Source organism: Pholcus phalangioides, unplaced genomic scaffold, assembly GCF_987345545.1.
Source record: "Pholcus phalangioides strain wild (caught in Gottingen) unplaced genomic scaffold, Ppha-v1.0 ptg000042l_1, whole genome shotgun sequence".
NCBI lineage: Eukaryota > Metazoa > Arthropoda > Arachnida > Araneae > Pholcidae > Pholcus > Pholcus phalangioides.
Genome location: NW_028301628.1, coordinates 33,082,114 through 33,106,322, shown reverse-complemented (window position 1 = coordinate 33,106,322; position 24,209 = coordinate 33,082,114). Strand labels below are relative to the sequence as shown.

At 37.0% G+C, this 24,209-nt stretch overlaps 1 protein-coding gene across 1 annotated transcript in view; it reads left to right on the top strand.

The window, feature by feature from the left end:
* The window catches only part of LOC149064915 (uncharacterized), a 32,780-nt gene that overhangs the window by 4,889 nt on the left and 3,682 nt on the right, over positions 1-24,209 (top strand). Inside the window, exons 2-4 of the mRNA XM_089254752.1 lie at positions 18,003-18,138; positions 19,700-19,813; positions 21,841-21,954. Coding sequence (XP_089110878.1) covers positions 18,009-18,138; positions 19,700-19,813; positions 21,841-21,954 — 358 coding nt within the window. The 5' untranslated portion in view covers positions 18,003-18,008. The remainder of the gene's footprint in view (positions 1-18,002; positions 18,139-19,699; positions 19,814-21,840; positions 21,955-24,209) is intronic.

Below are 24,209 nucleotides of genomic sequence, written 5' to 3'. Positions count from 1 at the left end.
AATGACATGAAAATGAACAACACGCTGTGTAAAAATATAATTTTTTATTTTATTTTTTTATGCTGCATGTCTGTGTAAATTTCATGCGCCAAAATACAGGTTACTATATTTTTGAGATATTCGCAAATCACATTGTTAGAAACTGCAAAAAGTTTTCCGATATTTTGGCACATGGAACGTATTCCGGTATGCAGCATAAAAATGAAAAGTATTTATTATTTTGTGCTATACGTCGTATTTATTGATGCTGCACATCGATTTGAAACCAACAATAATTTTATTTTAAGAACTATAACAGATGGCTTTGTTTTTAATTGATAGGTGACAGCAGGGAGTTCTAGCTTAACGTGAGAAATTTCTCGTATTTTTAATACACAAATTATAGGAAATTTGTTCCTAATTTTTTTCCCCGCCAGTTCTCAAATTATTTTTTCCGTTCCTGCCGGTTCGTGTAAATGTTCACTTAATTTCAGTAGTCTGAAATGGGAAAGGTTGAACACTGAGCTAAACCGTACAAGGCTCATGTACTTTTGTGCCAATAGCTACAATATTTTATCCGTTGCCTTACAATGCATTCGCCTATGTCCGAGGCACTTGTCATTGATTTCAAAAATTATGTTCAATAAATTGCGAAACACTTTTTGTCGCAATTAAACAGATTAACAGATTGTCTTCGCAAGTGTTTCAAAGAGAGGGTGATATCGCCCTTTATGGGGGACCAGGGGGAACTACGGATGCAAAACGGGATCCTTTGGGGAAGGGAGGCGGATGAGACACAATGCTTGTCCAATCCAGAGTATCATGAAACCTAAAATCTGATTCTTGAGCACCAGCTTAAAGCATGGGCCTACCAGGTCACGAACCAAGGGCATCAAGAGTAACCTTCATGATTATGAAATTTGTTACTATTATCCAATTGTAAGTAAATAAATTAGTAAGGAGGCACACCTAGCTTGCTAAAGGCCCTATGGTACTTTCATACCCCTTTCAGTTTTTAATAAAGATTTTTATGCACCATTTTACTCGGGTTCCCATGTTGCTCCCATAAGAATTCAAGGGGTGCTCGATAAATGTAAAATCTTTGAAATGGTGTGTAAAGAAAAATGTTTTGTATTTTAACGAATAGTCAACCTGACAGATAGCCCATTATTAATTCAAGTTGCATAAAATTTAAAAAACGAACTGAAGGGCCCGAGAAAATGTTTGCCCCCACCCCGTTTTACAAAATTCGCTGAGACGGCCGTGCTCTCTGGCTATACGAAAACAAAATTGAATTTAACAACGAAAATGCTTGAAGTTAAATTGTTTTTTTTTCTCCTAATTTCGAGCTTTTTGTAGCAAAGCCGAAATTTTGTTGTGCAATGAAAAGATGTTATGACCCAATTAAGGGCAATGCTGTGGCTATTCGTCTCACTTTCAGCCTACGCTCGATACCGAATACGGATTTCTTCTCTCTTCTCCTTCGGTATTCTTTTCCCTCATTTCACCATAAATAGTTTAGCACGTCATAGCCGCAGAAATATCTTTCGTTGACCCTCATTTCCATACTCGGTCCTTTATGAAAACCACCTCCTTTGTCGGATTACACAGGGTGTCCGGGATAAAAGGTATCCAAAAGTAACGGCTTATAGTGAAAACACAGCATGTGATTAGTTTAAATTTAAATTACATGGAAGAAGGCCAACTTCTAAGTTCATTTACAGGTTAATAAAGTTCAAAAGTGTGTGAGCACCACTTCAGTTGCTCTGCAAACGGTACTCGATTTTTTGTCAAGTGTTTAATCAGAGCCGGCCTTGGGGGGGGGTGTGCGACAGGGGCGATCGTACCGGGCCTCGCGTTTTGGGGGGAGCGCATTTACGATAACAACTTTGATGGATTATGAATTTTCATCTGCATTTTTTTTTATCTTGAAAAGAATTCCATAATTATTTCTTTCATAAATTCTGAATGTCCACCTATCCGGAATTGTTTAATAAATTTCGAGTTCTGGACTTCAGACAAAACCCGTCAATTCTAGAATCCTTTCATCAATTCTAGAATCCTTTCATCAATTCTGGAATCCTTTCGTCAATTCTGGAATCCTTTCGTTTATTCTGGGATCCTTTCTTGCATTTATTATTACACCAAATTTTCGATTCACCCCTCTCACAGAAGAAAAAAATCGGGACCAAGGGGCCTCTATTATTTTCTCACCGGGCAACGCGTCTGGTAAGTCCAGCTCTATGTTATTTGAATTCTGATGTGTTATTAAATCAACTGCTGTAAAGATACTGTTTCAAATCATGAGGGAAGCTTTACATCTCGCTTTGTACGAACACGGCATTACTGGTTCAAATTCATCTAGTCTACGTGTTACCCGGGTCGCTGCCGTATAGCTGGCTACTAGCTTAAAGGAGCTGTGTCGACTGCTTCAAGGTTTTAACGCAGCCGGTTCGGTTTAATCAAAATGTTCAGTAAATTAACACTAGTGATTTGGATATAATAGCCCTAGCGTAAATTAATAATTGTTCCAAATATTTCTGTAAATCTATATATGCACATGTTTTTTTGTATATGTGCGTGTTTTCTATAGAAATTTTTATTTTGGATTGATTTCCGATAGTTTTTTTTTTTGTGTGTGTGTGACAAACCCGCAAAGAAGGATAGGAGCTTTTTAAATGCAGCTGAAAATAAAAAGACGGTCATTTGCTTAGTTAGTACCGTCGTGAGACATTAGTTTTAACCGGGTGGGAACCGAATTCAATTTTGTGACCTCCGTGGCCCAACGAATAAGGTTAGTTTTACCCTACCGTTGATAGGCCGGGGTTCTCCGGATTGACAGGGAGTGAAGCTTCAGCTTGGTGCACGTTTTGCACTAAGCCCTGGGGGTCTTTGTAGCTATAGCCAAAAACCACACGACGGACATTAAGGGGGGCGGCACCTCCCCCTCGAATCACTCTCCACCGGCACTCGACTCGGTATTTATTTCCGTTTCGCCCTGCCAGAGCATGTGATGAGCAGGATGGGGGCGTCCGATTTACGAAAGTTTACCTGCATACCCAATAGGGTGGGACAGGGGTGTATCTAGAGATTGCTTAGTTTGACTATATACATTCTTGTTTATAGTTTGAGAGAGATCATTTACGGAGTGAAAAAGGGGAGAGGAAAAAAGTCGTGTAAAAAATTAAAACAATCTGTGGGGGAGAGTGGTACTCTCTCTTCCTCACGTACACACTCGTTTTTATTCAGAGTCAACGGCCACCATAAGTATAATCATCTGTAGGAGCAGATGGTGTCAAATTCCGATAACACCTCGGAGGAGTGTATCTCAGCTCAGTAGGAGCATGTTGTATGAAACACCGCGCATATCTTATTATATATACTCTGTGTGTGTACGTGGAATGTTCTAAACCAAAAATTGGCTCTTCTGTAGATGGCAAAAGGAGATAAAATCAATAATAATTGGGGTGTTTTTAGTCTGTCGGGGCTTGATTCAATGATAAAACGTCGCCGGTATTTGATAATAATTTAAAGCACTCATTGTCAAAGTCCCAGTCGTGGATATTTATCACAAGGGTGCTCAACTTTTTTGTGAAGTGAGAGCCACTCATTGTTTTGGCAATATGTCGCGGGCTTAAGTTATCCGGAAATGAGCCTTGAGCCTCAAAAATTATCTAAAAAAATTGTCACGGGGCCGCTTGAGTGATCTGTAAGCGTGCCGCGGGGCCACTTGAACGATCTGAAAATGTGCCGCCAACCACTCAGTAGGCTAATCTGCAAATGTACCATGATCCACTTAAGTGAACTGGAGGTGTGCCGCTAGTCGCTCGAGACCACTTCAGTGGTTTTTTGTCACGGGCCACATTTGGCCTACAGGGCATGGGTTGAGCACCGCACCGTCAAAATATAAACTAAACTAATCGCTGACGGTGCGAATTCGTTGCGGTGACGGTGCATGGCCACGGTGCGGAGATGTGTGAACGGCTGCATTGCTTAGCATTGTGCAATTTTTTTATCGAGCGATGACCTACACTCGGCCGACGCATGTCGGACACGATGCGGATATGTGTGTCCAGACCTTTAGTGGGAGGTCACCTTGAAGTTGGTAAACAAGCCACCGGACCACGGCGTTCCCATGCTGCAGTCGGTGCAACTGCTGCGAAAAGCGTCTCGAAGCCGCTGTTGGCAGTGTGCATGCTTGACTTCAAGTTTTTATATTGTGGTTTTCTACCAATATTTTTTATCGACGTTGTACCACTTTTATACTCAGGCATAAGTGGTTCTCTCAGTATGGGCCATTCGTAATACAAAAATTCAGGTATTTGGCATTTTCACTTCAAAATATGGATGACATGGGAGCACCAATATAACATAAAACAAGCCTAACTCTGACAACATTAATGTTAGTGGTGGCCGTGTGTGCGCGTATATATATAAAAACTGTGCACGTGTATGTATATATATATGTGTTGTGCGTATATGTTACTACCACCCGCTGGCCGGCTCAGTTTACCCGGCCAATGTCCGAATTTTGGGCTTTGGCCTGCCCTTAAATCGATTCCTATGATTCGGAGTCATCGCCACGTTGGCGCATTTCTTTGTGATAATTACGGCCATTTATAGTTAGTTAACTATGGCAACCCAAAGGAATCGGAATATATATATCTTAGTGATTGAAATATAGGATTATTATCGATATATCATCGGTGAATGTCCGAAATTCGGACATTGGCTGCCCAGTTGACCCGGCCAGTTTTGGGCTCTGGCAGTAACACATGTATACATAAACGCGCAACACGTTCCAGTATGTATCAATTCGTCAGAAATTAATCTAGAGGAGTATACGAGGTGCATGTATGGTTTAGTAGTATAAAATTCATTACTTTTGGATACCTCTAGCCTGGACACCCTGTATATTGAGGACTCGCGTTCCAACTTAATTCAGCGAAAAATGAATTGATGACCTCTTTTCTGTATACCTTTCATTTTTGTTCTTTTATGCCGCATATTTGTCTTCTTATCCGAAAAAAGAAAAGAAACATGTTGAGAAGTCGTGCAAAAGTTATTCAAATTGCGTTATTTACGACTGACAAATGTACGGAAATAAAATGTCTTTCATAGTAACTCAGTCTGGATATTTCCCAGAAGACAATTATTGTTCTCGCGGAGGAATAAAACCCACTGAATTATTTTTGAACTGACCTCTAGCGGGAATGTTTTTCTTGGAATCGAGTTCGGAAATTGATATTTTTCGTAATATTCAGTCTACTAATATACATTCTTAAATCTTGTAACGCCCCCCCCCCCCCATTCCTGTTTGAACATTTCTACCATTGCAAGAAGAACCGCTGTAAATACAGGGAGTGAACCTCTGAATTTTATAGCTTCGTTGAATGAATTTGCTTGACATTAAAAAAACATGTATTAATCGTGGAAAAAAATTGTAATAACGAATTTCAGCGTTTCTCAACGGTTGCGTTCTTAACTGTATCCGATTATTTTATAAGTGGACACAATTTTTCCAATAATAAATTTTTCCAAATAATTATTTTAGAAATTATTGATTTCTCGGATAAAAAAAACAATAGAATCTATATCAGCGTTAAAAGATTAGGAATGTAGTGTTTTTAGAAAATGTATCGAACGAAGCCAATGTAAAGGCATATAAGAAATGTATGTCCGGTCGAAATTTTTACATGCCCTGGACACATGTCGAGCAATTTGAAATCGAGAAGCTATCCATACTTAGAATAAGACAACCATAAGTATTCTTTATGGGCATTGTATAATATTTTATCATGTGTATATATTGTTTACAATTTTTGTTAATTGCATTTTTAATTGGATTGCTATATTTTTGAAATACATGACATCCATATTTTTATGGGCATCTTTTTCTCAGCCACGTCGTTGGGCATTTTGCCTGTTGTGGCGTTGTATTTGTATAGCCCTGTTTCCTACATTCAATGCACGATTAACAAAGCATATAGACAATTCTTTACAATGGGCATCAAATTATTTTAATGGTTCAGGCTGGCTCATGAAAGCAGAAGAAACATCGTATTAACCGATATTTTTCACTGTATTCGATTTTTTCATAAGTGGATAGAATTTTTCCAAATAATTATTTTAGAAATTGAGAAATTGATTTCTCGGATAAAAAAAAGATAGAATCTGATAAAGTAGGACCAAAACTTACACGTGTAAAACTAGAAAGTAATATTCAAAGTCAAAGAAAGGTGACGCCAAAAAACAAAACTAATTTATTCGGACGCGCACAAAATCGAAACTTAAACTGACTCGAAGAGAAGCAAAACTTCTCCGGCGATCAAAATAAAAATTCAAAATTATATTAACCGATATTATTCATTGCATCAAATTCCCCGTAATTGAGTTCAACTATAATAAATTTAATCTTAAAAGTAAATTAGAACATTAATTTTGGCAAAAAAAGAGATTATCATAATATACTATTCACATTAATTCAAAAACTAATGTTTTAATTCGACAGCAGAGGACGCTAGTCAAAACCATTTTTTTTTTCTGGCAGGTGAATCAATACATTTTTGTGACAGCTCTCGATTCTCAACCGAATTGCACATAATTTTTACATGTGATTACTTAAATAACATGTTTGATAAATTTTGAAATTCCCCCCGGTCCATCGCCTACAATGAAAAAAATCAGACTGGGAGCAATCGACTTGTTGCAAGAACACTAAAATTCAAACCCTTCCATATCTGGAGGGCAATTGACCGAGCCCCTTAATACTAAGGGTTGAGAATTTGGAAAAAAAATCTTTTGAAGTTTTCAATGCTGAAAGCATTTAAGTTCTACAGAATATGACCTCTAAAATTCACGAATAAACATATAACATTATCTAGATAGGAATTTGCGACAAGAATTATTCAAAAAAGCCACTTTCACAAAAAAAAAAAAGTTTGAAAATATGCAAAAAGACATGGCATTTTGCCTGTACTTCCGGGCGCTACTAAGCAAATTCTGTGTTTTCAATTTTTAACAAATTTTAAAATCTTGTAATTCTCTGAGTCGCCCTGTAAAAGTATTAACATGATATATTAATTATTGTACAAGTAGAATTTGATTAAATTTTATTGTATGATACATAGTAATTAGCTCAGCTGAGTAAAGGCATTTTTTAGTTTTGTGTGTGTGACGTATTTAAAAAAAATTAATTTCTTATTTGGTCGTTTTTATTTTGGAGGATCTATCGTGACCGTTCATTGTCGTGATTCCCACTTTGGGAACCACTGTTTTTAGAGCATTATTTTGCACATTTTAGTTTTATAATGAATTTTTTCGCACAAGCTGTATTACCTAGTTCATTTCCCACAATTAGCGATTTTTCGGAGGTATTAGCAATAATTTTTTTTTCAAACCGAGCACAACTCAGGTCTATCGCCAGAGGCAATTTACTACCTAGTGAGTTGTGCCGGAAGTTAAGTGTGTGTACCTAACAGTTTGAGTGCGTGTCTAGTGTTGTGTATGATTTTTCAGTGCTGCCATCTTATCTCAGAAGTGAAGTGAGTGATGTGTAGTAACTGAATATTTGTACTGTTGCAATTTCACTTATTTATGGCAATGATTGCTGATTTTTGATCGCTATAAGTCATGTAGCTGTGAATGGGGATTACAATCTCCTTGGCTATTAATAGCTAGTCAATTTTATTTGTGCACCTTTGACATTTTTGAAAATGATTGGCGATTTTCTGCAAAATTTCCAGCATTTTTCTCTAGGAAATATGGTCAACCTATTCATAATGGCATATTTTTAGGTCTTCGCGGCATATTTTTTTTAGAGCACAAATGCATTTTTGTATTAAACATATTCTGTCGGTTTTTACGTCATTAATTTTCTAGTGCTACTTATAGCTTACATTATCAGGGCTGCGTAGGGGGGTGTCTAGTGCTCGGAATCACCAGGAAGGGTGGCCCGTTCACCCTTTTTGTTATAAATTTCGGAAAGGGGGCGCCAAAATGGATACTGGCTACGGCCTTATATGTAATCTTATATAGGAGGTCGTGTGCTGGCCCGGCCGACAGTAAATTTTCGTTTCCAGTGGAGGCCTTGTATATTGTATAATTTTTGCTTTAATTATAAATACGGTGAAACCTCTTTTTTTACGGACACCAACGGGACAAAAAAATTCGTCCTTAAAAGAGGGTGACCGTTAATCAGGGGCTTGAAATGTATACTTTCATTATGTAAGGGGAAATCATTATTTTACCGCAAAAGAGAGGCGACCGTTAAGAGGGATTTTTTGTTGTATCCATCCCACATTTTATTTGTCATGTTCAATGTTTTTTCTGTGAACGATTCGATGTGAGTTCCAATAGCACTTCATTTCCCGCCTAGTTGTAATTTTCTCCGTTTTCAGCAATAATTGGTGATTTTTGCCGACTTACGGCAATGTTTCTGTCGACAATATTATCAATATCCCGTATTTAAGATCCTGATTTCCCCTTTGGTTTTCGATGAAATAAATCAACCTTAAGCGATGGTCAACGTTTTTCTTTTCGTGAAATACATTTCATTTTCATTTACTGTAATTTGCAGTAGTCATTTGTTTCCCCCACCCTTTAGCAATAATTGGAAATTTTTACGAATATTGCACTTTTTTTGATGGAAATCAGTGATACCTACTAAGGATTGCAATTTTTTTTTTAAATGTATCCGTATTTTTCTTCGATAAGATATGATCGCCTTGAGTGTGAAGTTCTAATCTTTTATTTGAATTAGTAATAATATATTATTAATATGCGATGTATATGTTACGAGGTAAATGCGATAAATCCAGTGATTATGCATAACCACTGACCATTTTGGTAAGTTTGATAAATTTGGTCGTACTAAATGCATAATTGCCATTTAGTATTGGTAAAGGATAAATCGGTCCCATTGTTGTGACAGGATTTATTATTCAGATGACTGTACTTTTAACGAATATTTACAAATACTTATCTCCGAGTTGACGCCTAACGGGAAGAAAAATACAAATGTGGGGGAAAAATCATTAACAGGAGTATAGAAAGAAAGGAGGGAAAAAAAAGTATTGTGTACCCGTTAAAGTAATATGCTTAATCTCACTGGTAAAAGCGGTATATTTGAAGTATTTATCAAATTTACCAGCTGCGCTTAAAGATTGTGTACACGCTGCCCTATACATTCGTAAATAGTGGAAGGAATTTGTATATTTGAATGCGGTTTGCGACAGTTTTCTCACGAACCGGGGGGGGGGGGTATTTTTTCAAAGGGGAAAAAAAACTGGTTCAATTTTATGTTGATAGAGGGCACAGCACTAAAGCAAATCATTTGAAATGTGTAAATCAAGCTCCTGTGAAATGAATATACAATTAATATCTCATTTCTGAATTTTCCTGTTACTAGCGCTTGCATAAAGTTTTCGTCGTGATATTTACATGCGGAAAAAGGACTGTTTAAGTTGTTTTACCTCGCCACGAATCACCGGTTGAAGCTTTACGAACGTTTCGGATACAAAAGAGATAGAAGAAAAAAAATCTGGAAAAAGTGATTTTTTTCTTGCTTGCAGCGCCCTCTATCAACAAAGTTTCAACAAGAATTTTATTTTTGTACAAAAATTTGTAAAAAAGTTATGACCTTCGTCATAACTTTTTCGCAAGCCGCATTCAACTGTACCGATTCTTTCAATTGTCAGGAATTTTTAACCACTTCACGTACAAGCTTTTGGCGAGAAATTTGGATAATCTCCATTTACGAATCTGTGATAAATCTGGTAACCTCGTCCTAACCTACCCGCACGTTAGAAAAAGGAAGAGAAAGAAAATATATATAAAAGGGAAAAGTATAATAGAGAGAAGTTTTTGTCTGTTTTCACCCTCACCGCACGTGTTTTCTTTCGCTCTTACATCATTTAGTAGAAAGATACATTATATGGGAGGGAATTAACAGGAGTATAGAAAGAAAGTAGAGAAAAAAAGTAACTTAAGTTTATAGGGTCATTATATAAAGCTTTACGATGATGAGGAAAGGAAACAGAATTCGTTTGAATTTATGCCGCTGGTATTAGGACGCAATATTACGTCCGTGATCGTAAAGGGGTTAATCAAATTACGAATTTATGGGCAGGGCCGTCTTAAGAGCATCACGGGCTACCGGGCCACTGAGTTAAATTATAGAAAAATTCAACTATCTCATTTTTCTGAGGCCCCTCTTCTCTTGAGGTGCCCGGGTGGATCCATGCGTGCCCCCATGGTTCCATAAGACGACACTGTTTGAGACACCCTGTGTAATTACAAGTAAGAGTGGTTATGCCTACTTCTTTTAGTGTTTATCCAGTTTACCCAAGACGCGACCTTCGGAGTCGCTCGGGAGGGGGGGGGGGGGTCGTCTCGACCTTTTAAACGCTTAACTGTTCCTAATCTCCGGTAAGCGATAAATGTAGTGAAATTTATCAATCTCAAAATGACGATTGGCGATTATGCATAATCACCGATTTCTCACATTTACCGCAACACATACAATTAAATTTTTCATTCGATTAGAACTTAAATTATCGAATCTGTCTGAGGACCATAATGTTGAAAGCTGCTGTATTTAGATGGCCGTCGGAAGGAACTGTTCGATATTAGCAAACATTAGTTTCAATCGGCAATATTCGCATAACTTGCGTAATCGGCTCGATGAGTAATATTCGTTTATACCTGCACGCGAAGAAATGAGTTGGATGCCACCGATTCCGTGGGAAGTCGGTCTCGTGTCCCATGAGGTCGATGTCCCGCCCGCATTGAAAAGAATGGAAAGAATCAATTCATTCTTTCCAAGAGACGCCGTTTATTCGTTGTCATCTTTTCTTTCTGAAATTGGTATTCGTAACCTTGGTTGGAAGAAAATGGTGAGCGTCACTGCTGCAAGAGAATGTAATATCATCCTCTCGTTTTTCCACTATAGAGCTGAATCTCAAGCTGCATCTATCTCTCTTTTCTTGTCTAGTCGTTATGGTTCAGCGGCCCAACTAACAACCTAGAGGACACGAAACGGTGCCTCCAGCGAGTTGAAGTTCGATTTATAACCATTTTAACGCCATTTGACCCTTTTTTTTTTTGTTCCCGTTATCAACCAAATCAAAGGTTTTTTTAGTTTTTTCGTGAAAATTCATCGAAGAAATGATGATTTGCAAGCTCTCAGAATTCGTTAATTATCGCTGGTTAATAAACGGGTTCTGTATTTCTACTGTCAGTCGGTTTTGAGCTTTTTATAAGAGCTTAAATTTGGTGCTTTTGCAAGTTTTTTTATTAATCGTAGTGATGTTGTGGTAGTGAGACTGAGTGTGTTAATGAACGGTAAATTGTGATGTTTTTTTTTATATTTGTGTCGTTTTTTCGGATAAGAATAGAGCCGTGGGAATGATTGTGGTGGCAAACTATCAACCAGTGCAATTAACCAGTTCACGTACAAGCTTTGATACTTTATTTGACGAATCGGTGATATATCTGGTAACGCCGACCTAACCTAACTGCACATTAGGAAAGGTGTAATAGATGTCTTTTTTTTTTCACCCTCACCCTACGCGTTCTCTCTCGCTCTCCCATGCATTTAACAGAAAGATACCTTTCATGTATGGGAAAAAATCATTAACAGGAGAGTATAGAAAGAAAGAAAGCGAAAAAAACAACTTCAATTTATAGGGTTACTATAAAGCTTCGCGATAATGAGACAGGAAAGAAAACATCTTCGAATTTATTCCATTGGTGTCGGGACGTAATATTACGTCCTCGATCGGAAAGGATTTCAGAAGGTTTTCTATGTTGAATTCCACTTACACAGCCCTATATCTCTGTGCGGTACAGCAATGGAGTAGTTTTATCCGACATCATACCTTAACCCTCCCGATGTTAATTTTGTTGCTGCTCCTGCATATTTTTTTTCTTTCTCCATGTCAAAGGTGCGACAGGAAGAAAACATTGAGGGGGGGATGAAAGTTGCTAGTTGTCTTGAACCGGTACGCGGGATGGGGGAGGGATTTTGTTGAATTGTGTACTGATTAATTATTTGGGGATCTGAAATAGTCTCGGTTTCCCCCTTTCCGTCACCTAAGGTCAATGCAAAGATTCGCCTAAAGTGAAATCTATGATTGCATCAGGAAAAATGGGAAAGATTCTGGAGTTAGATTATTTTATATACCTGTACGTACTGGGTTACTTGCATGAACAGGTTTTTGTGTTTCCATAACAATATACTATGTGGTACAAGTACGTACATGGAGATTTGGGGAACGTCTATGAGTTAGATTCTCCTACCATTTTTATCGTACCACGGTCACTTTCTGCATACGAGGGATATTAGAGAGGGACTTACAATTGCTGATTCCGAACGGCAGCTATCGACATTTTGCTTGCCGAGAGGTTGGTACACTAACCCCTCGGTGTGGGACTCCCTGCGGTAGTAATATTTTACTGTGATTATGTTGATATTTCTGTTGTACCTCCGCGTCACACACACAGGATAATTTTTGACAAGGACGAATTTCGCAACACCATCATTTAGTACTATTACGAAAATTATGTAAATAGTAATTATCATTTATTAGGTCATTTTCACAGGTAAATAATCGGTGGCGCATATCTCTGTAAATCTCGCCAAATTAACCACAGACTTGACGCGTTTGTCGACAGCTCCGATGCGATGCCAAAGGAGAAGTGAAAAGATGTCCCGAGGAGATATTAGAAAAATCTATCTTTTGACCTTTTTAAAGTGGCGCCGCTTTCCCGTAACTATGCAGTTGTTGACATTGTATCTGGAAGACGAGACGTTATTTGTCGATTGTGTTCCATCAAGATCTCTGTTTGTAAATAGGACTGTTCTGTGAGTAAACCTGTGACGTCCTGCATTTTGTCTGGTCGTAACACGTCGTCTACTCATTTCAAGGACTTGAGAGAAATTATATGGGACAGTACTTTAGGCAAGTGTCTTATTGGTTCCGTAAAATAGTCGCGTTTTAGGCCGAACACATAGTGGACTCCACAGCGAGGTACGGGAGTGTATAACCCTTCAAGACTCAGCTCTATCGATTGTGCGGGTGAAACACAACAAACATTCATGTTTTTAACATTTTTCCGGTGTTAAAGGGATAAGACTTGCGACGAAAAATAATTATATTGTTTTGTTCTACACCTCACATACTCGAGCAGCGAGACATAGATGAGAAAGAACGAGGTGCGCGACTTGAACAATCTGGTTTGTTTTCACCTCGATCTGCTGATTGGTCCGTTTCTCCTTTTTCTCTTCTGCGGAGGGATCATCATCACACTCTTACATTTCGGAACTCCTCCTGTCATATTTTCTCTATCTTCCTTCTCTATTATGCGCAGACGTCTCATCTACCCCTATGCCTTTTTCTCTTCCTAGTCGCAATTCTCGTACCACTTACCTCTTCCCTCTACTATAACCGAAGCTGACGAAATCACGTTAAGTGAGTTGAATTTAACATGGGAAAGATAGGGGTTGGTTTTCTCCAGAAACCAAAAGGATTAAAAAAATTGAACGCAGCAGCGAAGGAACTTTTTAAATGAATTAATTCAAACTTATGAATAAATCCCGTGAATTTAGACAATATGAATGAATTAAATTAATACTTTTTCTGTCTCCACTACTTTTGATCGATTCCAGTGAGTGTAGATGTTTCCTTTCCTGAAAAGCCTGGTATGATAGGCTGATAATTTTTAATGACAGTCAAGATTCGGCTGACAAGCAGCATTTTTCGTCTCCTTATAAAAGCTTCAGTAGCAAAGCTAGAGAATTCCGTATATTTCTCGCAAATATGAAAATTCTATGTAGAAATGTCCTCTCCACTTGTTAATATAAGATTCCTCAAAAGACTATTTTTTTGGAGATGATGATCACAAGGAAGAAAAGCTCCCCGTGGGGGCAGAGATGAATTTTCTTTCTTGTAATCATCTCCAAAAAAAATAAAAACCAGTCTTTCGAGGAATCTTGCATGAAATTCTAGTTTTACTGTGGAACCGCTGTTTTCGATTAAATTCCTCATGACAATGTGTTACCAAACGTTGTTGATCAGTGAGATTTCGTGAGTTGTATGTGAGAATTTTTCTTACATTTGTCTCGGCTACATCAAATCCAAAGTTTTTCGTCGTCTCAAAGGATTTAACTAAATCTTCAATATTTGCAAGCCCATTTACAGGATTAAAGTTCAAGTCTAAGCCGAATTTCGCAGGTTGGAATTCCTAAACTCAACTTTTAAAAATCTCGTAAAGCGAGGGATACCTGTAACATTTTTTTCCCAAGGAATTTTCGTATTTGAAGTGTCAGAGGCAAAGTAGTGGGAGACCAACCCAAAAACTTGCCAGCGCTTATCAATCTCTTACCCAACTTTCACCTTCATGAGATACATATGCATATCGCAGTTTTTAAGACTCGCCCAAAAAAAAAGCCGTGCCGTAAGTAACACTAGTGCATAATAAACGCCATTTCCCGAGCCCATAGACGGAAGTGCATTGCTCTGTTATCTGGTGACGTTTTGATTCGAGAGGGGAAGTAGTTCTTATCTTTTGGCAAAAAGGAGCAAGCAATTGTGCGCAGTCAACCGACCAACGATTTCTGTCAGAAAATGTCTCGCGAAATTTTTGCAAAATTGCAACCGCAGTGGATTCCGTGAATCGGGATAGAGCGGAATCCTACTGATAAATCAGTTCGGTTAGATTTGTGATAAAAAAAAACTCTGCGCACCGTTTCCTTTCACGAATTCCGATTTGAAGAATTCGATATTATTTCTTTCCATGTCGCCATTTACTCGTGGCAGATCTATCTTTACTTATGAAGTCACTCGATATCTCACGTTGAGTAATCGGTGAACCATCATTTATAGTTGTATCCTCTGCGCTTGATGCAACACTCTAAGTGCGACGAAAACTCGCCAATTCTCGATATTCGACGTGAGCAATTCAAATAGGCAACTTGGGTGGATCATATGCTTATCTGCTCATATCACAATTTTTTTTAGAATAAAAATACCAGAAATGAGAAATGACGCCCCCCCCCCCCCGCTTCTGTGAGATATGGGTGGTGTTGGAATTTCCTGTCTGTTTCGCCATTTTTATTTAGCTGGCAAGGATTGACAAATCAAAAAAAAATTTGGTGCCAGAAAAAAGTTCATAAGCGCCAAGATTTTTTTTCCAACAAAATCTGAATAAAATGCATTGTATTCTTTTGTCCGGGACTTAAGGACCGCTTTCCACGCTAGCAAACACCGCTGATATATAATCTACGATAATTTTGTACTGCCCTCAGACAAGACGGCCCTGAAGAGCATCATCGGCCCCCGGGCCAAGTGATTTTTCTGAGTCCCACCTGGTTAATTCTAGAAAATTTCAACCAGATTTAATTTTTGTGGGGCCCCTCTTCTCTTGAGGCCCTCGGACCCTGCCCGGTTGGGCCCATACGTTAAGACGGCACTGCCTCAAACTTCACCTCAGTCACCATACATGAAAAAATAAGCACCATTATCAATTTATTTTTAGTCGTTCAAAATGGCGACTGGACACCTGGGATTTGTCAAGCCTGGAAGCCAGCTAACTTCGTTAGTGAGTTTTTTGGATCATATTATACAAATTAACAAGGTAATAAGGCCGTAGTGAGAGAGAAACGAAAGGGGGGGGGTACGGTTCATCCCCCCCCCCCCAAATGTGTTAGAAATGATTTTTTTTTTTTTTTTTTTTTTTGCAGAAATAACATGGTTAAATCTATGGTGCTATCACGTTAAAAGCAGATGCTTTTTGTAACATTAGCTCTTTGACAATCTCCTGCAAATCAGTCGTTACATCGCGATTATCGTTATAAGCTATAGCCTACTCGTTAGAACGGACTTTTACTGTAATTAGCGGTTTGACTAGTTTTAGATTTTCAATAGGTGACCATTCCTTTTGAATTTTAGTATTTTCAAAATTTCAGTTACAACAAGTTTCAATACTTTTATGTTAATAAATCAATTTTTTTTTCAAGTAAGTTTTTCCAGTGCTATTATTTTTCGGGCATGTAAATTTTTAGGTATTTGTCCAGCTTCGATCCTGTGTATATTTCATAATTTAAAGATAATTTAGCTTTGGCTTCCAATAACTTGTAGCGTTTCAAAACTTTTTTTGTAGGCAACAGAATCGGAAATCGATTACCGCCAAATGCTTGCGAAGCCAAAAAATACATGAATTTATTTTTTCTCTCTCATCAGGAACGGATATTGTTTGTTTTGATTGCCAAATTTATTCAGAAAATGCTGCTTTGCTAGCTTTATCGTAAATTGCTGCTACATAATTTTTTTTAAATGCGTGAAGATGGGATATCCTGATGCGCTTGCGAGATGACAGGTGTGAATGCACCGAGATGAGAGCTCTTTTATTTATTTCGGCAGCGATGAATTTCCGCGTGCGAGCTTGAAGTGAAAATAATGGAAACAACAACCTTTACTGGTTATTATTTGTGATCTCCGCGGAGGTGGAACCCGAAGTTAACAACAGAACGGACGTTGACCGACCTCTTATACCTACCTTGCTAGTCAACCTCCTCCTCAACCTAGAAATCATTCCTATTTAGGGCGACCTTTCTTGTTATTCTCAAGATATACTGCATGTAATTCTCTTTGAAGGTGGATCACGTAATTTGAGCTCGATTTGACGGGAAATAAAAGCGCAATCAACTTTTACGCACTTCCGAACTTGCATGACATCGAAACTTTTCACTTTTGAGAAACTTCGCGCTGCTTAGAAATTTTTTAAAAAGAACCTGGCTGAAATCGCTGAAAAAAATCCAATGAAGATCCACTGAAAATCATATTGAATTTAAAATTCCTTTCACAAATTTTGAATATGCCAAATATGTCTGATGAATTATATACTGGGAAAAAGTCGATTTTATATACTGATGAATACCGTTATAGCAAAAATCTCGTTTTAACAAACCCATTTCTAATCCATTAGACATAAGAACAATGCAAAAAACAGGAATTCCTTTATAACGAAATTTCCTTACAAAGAAGTGATTTCTCCGGTCCCTTGGAGTTCGTACGGGATTAGACTAAAAGGTTTAAATTTTTTCCCTTATCAGGGGGTTTACGTTTTTTCCCGCAATATAACACTAATCTCGGCTTTGGGGGTTATAACCCCCCCCCTCCCCCGCGTACGCCAACGACTATATATATATATATATCCAAAAATTTATAATTTGTCATCCTCTGTGTTATTAACCATCTAAAACACATGATGCTCACCCTGTGATCCACGGGCCAAATGTGGCTCTTTGAGTCATCTGATGTAGCTCGAAACCTCAAAATAAAAACCCTTGTAAAAATGGACTGAAATGAAAGTTCCACATCACTCAAGCAGCCTAAAGCCAGTGCCGTCTTAACGCATGGGCCCACCCAGCCTCGAGAAAAGGGGGCCTCACAAAACTTTTCGAGAATTGGCCTGGTAGGGCCTCAAAAAATAACTTGGCCCGGGGCCCATGATGAACTTAAGACGGCACTGCCCAAAGAACATCACAAAAAGTATCTCGTGGCACATTTAAAGACCACTCAACTCTCTGTGCAGTTCGACACCACTTAAGTGGCCCGCGATACATTTTCCAATCATTGAAGTGGTCCTCACTCTCCTAAAGATTAAACACCCTTGATCTAAAAGCAATCAAAAACAAATGAATTTTTTTGTGGCCCTCACAGAGGGGGATGTCCAACAAGCTTCCAGTAAAGGCCCCATGTGGAAGTTGGCAGGTTTCATTTTGGGGCCCCCTTCTAAAATTCTACGAATTGGGGCACTGGAATTTATTCGTTAGAATGAATACAAGTGAAAATTTTTCATGGTCCAACGGGGCTCCAGTCTGGGGAATCCTCATGGAGAAGTTTTCTGTGAGTACTGGATGAATCCCATTTGCTTTTTTACCCCTTTTATTATTAGTATAAACTTTAAAAAAATCACATTTCTGATATGTATACAATTTTTACCTTGGGCTTTTTTAACAGGTGAAAATGCCAAATGCAGCAAAAGATAATCTCCCTAAAGTGCCATCTATGCTGAAGAATGAACTCACTAGCTTTGATTCTTCCACTATGAAACATGCTGAAACAAAAGAGAAGATCTTGCTTCCGTCTAAAGATGGTAAAGTTTTTAAAATATCCTTTGATTAATACAGTGTGTCCTGTAAGTGCTACCACTGCCTTTATCTCATGAACGATCCATCGTAGAGGTACAATTCCTATTGAAAGAAATGCTCGAGAGACATTCAAAAATTACCCTGTACCAGTTTTGAGAGTGAAAATAGTGTAACAAAATAAAGCCTCTAAATTTTTATATGGTCCCTGTGCTCAATTAAAAAGATTGCCCTGTCTCTCCTGATGCCTACCAAAAAAATCACCCATGTTTTTAAGTGCAATATTCGTAGAGATATTAGAATTCGAAAAATGAAAGAAATTTGTGGAAGAACAGCATTAAATGCAGAAAAACCATTTTACCCGCATTTAACGCGTTCTTTCCCAGGCTGTGCTAGCACTTACAGGACGCCCTGTATATATCCCAAATTGTCTGATCAGTAGATTTCTCTGTAACCGTTGAATTTATAAGAATACTTACAATTACAAAAAAAACTTTTATGACATGTCACTTCAGAATGGCAAGAAAAGGGTGGTCATACCCATAAAAAAAAACTTTTATACAGTCCTTGTATGCGGAAGCTTCCAGTTAGTTAAATGTAGAACCTGCTAACAAAATTCATTTGCAAAAAAATTTGCTTTTTCAAATGCAATATTCATTAAGATATTGGAGATGAAAGATTACTATGTTTTGGTAGCTTATCATTGTGGTAGCATCTTTGTATTAGCTTGAAAATCTCCATTTTTTTTTTTTTTATGGACTACTCAAATGGGATGACCTCTATTGGTTACTTTATTTAAATTATTTGCACTATTGTGTAATAGATTATTTTATTATACATAGAGTGAGCAATAAAAATAATTTATTGCTCACTATGTCAGATACTTCTCATTCTTCTTGGACAAAATTATTTTGAATTATAAAAAATGTAATTATTCAACCTTTTGTAGACTAAGAAATGAAATGAAAAATACGAAGACCTGGACAGACCTGGACAATCAGGGCTGGACAGAGGGGGGGGGGGGGATTGGAGGGGAGGATGATTGCCCCCGGCTTTAAAAAATACAATAGAAATGGACAAACTAGATGAAATACACACATATATATTGAGTATGTTCTTTGTCCCCCCCCCCATCCCTCCTGGATAAAGTTGAAATGACCGCCCTGCAATTCTGTAAGAAATTCATGATTTTCATGACATAAAATCATTTATGCTATTTAATATCACCATTCCATGACCATGATTTGTGGTCATTTGATGACTCATTCAGGGATAATGACCAAATTTTTACGTCATATTTGACGTTAGGCAACTACTTGGGTAATACCATCTCATTAGTTATATTCAGTTTGCATTACATGTTTGCGATATGATTTTATTCTCATAATTTTATGTACTTGGCTTTGTGCTATTTTATGCATAACTTTTTAACTTATTTAAATTTCTCAGCGACAGTGATTTGGGAATGAAATATTATTTTAAATTACATAGAAAAAATATTTACTGTAAGTGAAAACTTCTACAATTATTCCAAGAATTGATCTATTTCCCCTCTTTTCATATATACAGATGTGCAACAGGAAAAGACTCATAACAATTTGATCAGTGGAGTTGAAGGATTTGAACGCTCGAAGCTCATTCCTACTGAAACTCAGGAGAAAGTCTGTCTGCCAAAAGCTGAAGGTAAGGCATGTAACATTTTAGAGAAATTTTCATAATTCTCTAGCTTGTTGCAGAAATTTTTATAAAGAGATGCACAGTCATATACTGTATTTTCTCAAGGGTGTGGAGTTCCTTTTTACCGTAAAAAAACCCATCTCGGCTTAAGAAGGAGTGTTAAACCCTAAACCTCTCTTTCCCCTATTTTGCTTATGCCAGTGGAGATGAATGCTGTCCATATCTATTTTATTACAATGTTAATTGCCATATCATTGGCTATTTGTGAGTACAGAGATTCATATTCATCCGATTGAATAAGATGTAGCCTATTCATAGTTATATAGCATTTATGAAATGGTTTTAAATTCATCTGACATGAATTCACAAGATTTAATTGTAATTTTAAGAAATTAATTTACAAAAATTTCTTTTGCTGCTAGGCATAATTTTTTTCAGCATTATTTTTAAGAAACCCTTCTTATCCCGCTTATGCAACTCACTTCACACATTTTCTTCTTGCACAATTATTGTACGGGAACTAAATACAATGAAACCTCTTTACAAAAGATACTCTATAACAATAAGTCTCTTTACAACCATATTTTTTTCAAATCTTGTTCGAATTTCCTATAGTCTAATGTTGAACTCCCCTTGATACAATATTTTTTCCTTGCTAAATCCCTCTATAACAATTATTTTTTGGAAAGATATTAAAACTGCCACAACATTTTTCACTATCTTGCTCAAAATCACTGTCAATATATTATTAAACTTGTTGCATGTTTTTGTTCTCAGGGTGAATATCTATTTTGCACTACCTGATTACCAAAAGTGGTAATGTTGGTATTTCATGTAAAGGACACAAGTGTGATGTAGCAAACCTCTTTACAGGGTCAATACATTCAATTCAATAATTCTATTAATGAACTAATCAATTGCAATTTTTTTATTATAACTTATTTTATTGTGTATATTATAATTAATTTTATTATATTTTCCAAATCTCTATCTCCTGATTGTACTAGCAATGCTAATTTAGAAAAGATGCCAACAAGAGTATAAATTTGGTGGCATGTGATAACATTGCATCTCTATATATATAATGATAATCACTCTACAACAGTATTATTCTTGGTCTGGAAGTATCAGTTCATTGAGGTTTCACTAATCGTGTGTAGCAAGGGACACCTGTGTATTCATCTCCCTTGTTTAACTCTTGGGGTCTTCAAGGCATGGCCTGCTGGCCACATTTGGCCCTCAAAGCTTTTTGTTGTGGCCTGCCAATCACTTCCTTGGTTGAAAAAAATTTTAAAAACTTAATTCTAGAATTAATGAATTAAAAATTTTGAAACTAATAGAAGAATAAATGTGGAAGACTGTGACCGTGAAATGCATGTAGTTCTAGAATAAATGTGGAAGAAATGCATGTAGTTCTAGAATAAATGTGGAAGAAATGCATGTAGTTCTAGAATAAATGGAAGGAATAGCTCTAGAATAAGTGAAAGAAACAGTTCCAGAATTAGCGAAAGAAACAGTTCCAGAATTAGCGAAAGAAACAGTTCCAGAATTAGCGAAAGAAACAGTTCCAGAATTAGCGAAAGAAACAGTTCCAGAATTAGCGAAAGAAACAGTTCCAGAATTGAAAATTCAAAATTACTTGGTGAAATAATTTTATAATTTTTGAAACAAATTTCAAAATTAGTGAATTATTGTAGAGCTAATTAAAATTGATAATTAGCGAAATAATATTAAATATTTATCAATTGTCCTTGTTTAACTTAGGGCTCATTTTGCCCCTTTCTATTAAGATGTCACTAAATTACATAAGTTGGTGGTCCATGGTTTCATAAAAAGTTCTAATTTGGCCTGCCATGTCTGAAAGGTTGAAGACCCCTATTTTAACAAGATCTTTCTCTCATTTGGCTAACCCTCTGTCTGACTTAGGCAGGTTCTATTGAGTAGGAATTAAAAAAAAAAATTTAAGCCATCACTTTCTTTCTCCTTTGAATGAAGAGTATTTTAAAACCTTCATTTTTATCTTGAATTTGCAGATGTGCAGCAAGAGAAAACCCACAACAATCTTATAACTGGTGTTGAAGGATTTGAGCGTTCCAAGCTCCATCACACAGAAACTCAAGAAAAGGTGTGCCTTCCGAAAGCTGAAGGTAAATTATTATATGATTTTCATAGAAAAATAACTTGTTTCTATTCTTGAGTTTTAATTATTCTGTAAGAAAACTTATCTTTACTTCTCAGCTTTTATTTCAGAAATGATTATTTTTCTAAAAATTATATGTTGCCTGGAATGAGTAATTAACATTCCATATGAAACTTAACTATATTTTTTACTGTTCCATAAAAGTTTTTTTTTAATGCCCAAGGTATTAGGTAATGAATATTTGAGTTTAATTTGATATCTTTCATTCAGATATTCTTATATACATACAGTATTCCCCTGCATCACCATAAAAATCGTAACAACAGCTTTTTGAATTGAAGTCTGGCTCCATTACTGGCATGCTGGGAAAAGCGAGGTTCTATAAGAATCTTACGATACATTCAGAAGCAGGGTCATCTTAAGAGCATCATGGGGCCTGTGGACCAAGTGATTTTTTGAGGCTCTGAGACAAATTTTCAAAAATTTCAACAGGTTCTAACTTTTCAGAGGTCCCTCTTTCCTTGAGGCCCCCGGACCGTGCCCTGGTGGGCACATGTGTTAAGATGGCACTGTTTAAAAGGTCAATATTAAATACTGAATAAATAGGATAATCAGAATAAAATAGTTTTCACTATAGAAACGTGTTTGTCTGGAATTTAGTAACAATAATGAAAATTGTGCATTTACACTTATCGCTCCAACCTAATTGTTGCCAGCCTAACATGAAATACAGATACTGTGTTTTTCGCATATTTTTTAGCATGTTCAGAGATTGAAGTGTGCTGCTGTCACTTTTGTATTACAAATATAATGTTTTGCAGTCCAATTCATTAATTTTTTTGCTCTGATTATTTATATTTTAAACACATGATCAAAGAATACAAAAATAGTTCAGTCTATATATATATCTGTATGACAGAAATGAAGGGCATCATTTTTGAAAAGGGAAATTTTACAGAGCAATTTAAAGATTTTTTTAGTATGGCTTTTATGGAGCTTGCTTGTTTTATAACATGAATCTCTTATTTATTGAAATAGGACTTGGTATCCTATACCTATGCGTAGTGTAATGAAAGCACTTTCTTTTCATTTGAGCACAACTCTGGTCTTTAACCATCTATGGGCGATTTACTACATAGTGAGTTGTGCCGGAAGTCTGTGTGTGTATTTAACAGTCTGAGTGCATATGTAGTGTTGTTTGATTTTCAAGTGCTGCCATATATATTTCAGAAGTGAAGTGAGTGATGTGTTATGATGGAATTACATTTATACTGTTTGTAGGTCTGTTGCTCTATGTGGTGAGACTTTAAAGGGGAGATCGACTCGCATTTGAGCCTTGAAGTTGGGAACCACAGAAAACCACCTTCAGCTGACCACCACTGTGGCGACGGTGGGGTTCAAACCCGGGAACTCGTGATGCGAGTCCATCACTATGACCACTCGACCGTCACAGCGGCTAACGAAAGTACTGATAATTAATAGCATTATCCCAAAATTGATGAAAATGGATTGTGCCCGTTACTTCTGGTATACAGATGTATATTTATTTTTGACATTTAACTTAACTCATTTATGAGAATGAATATTCTTAGTATCAGACATTTGGAATAAACCAAGATTCACAGTGGCAAAAATGAACGTGAAATGAACTATCTCAAATGTGGAGTAATTGAATTTTCTGGTTATGTCGAAACTAATATTTGGAAAGAAGAGTGATTTGTGTCCTCTGGGAATCGATCCCAGGTCCCCTTGCATGCCGAGCAAGTGCGCTAACCAATACACCAGACACACACTTTTCAATTCCTTATAACAGCGGTTCTCAACCGGTGCTCCAAAGATTTAAAAAAACAGTAAAATTTAAGAAAATAATTATAAATATTTTTAAATAGTAAAAATAAATCAGTAACTTTGATGGATAAATAAAATTGGGCCTACGGGGCTCCGCCATAGAATTTTTTTAATAAAGAGGGCTCTGCTAGTCAAAAAAGGTTGAGAACCGCTGCCTTACAACATGCATTTGTAGCGTGAAGCGCTAAGTGGAGACATAGTAGCCTCCCTTAAGTACAGTAATTTTCGCCCCAGTTGACGTTATCTCCAACGTAGTTCATAGAAATGGGAAAAGATCCTAAAATGAAGAGAGCAGATGAGGTTCAAATCCACTAATTCAATCACTTCTTTGAATCCAGATATCTAATTATTTTTAGGAATCTGTGACTAGATTTTTTCTGGAAATAAGGATAATCCTGCCGTTAAGGGGGAATG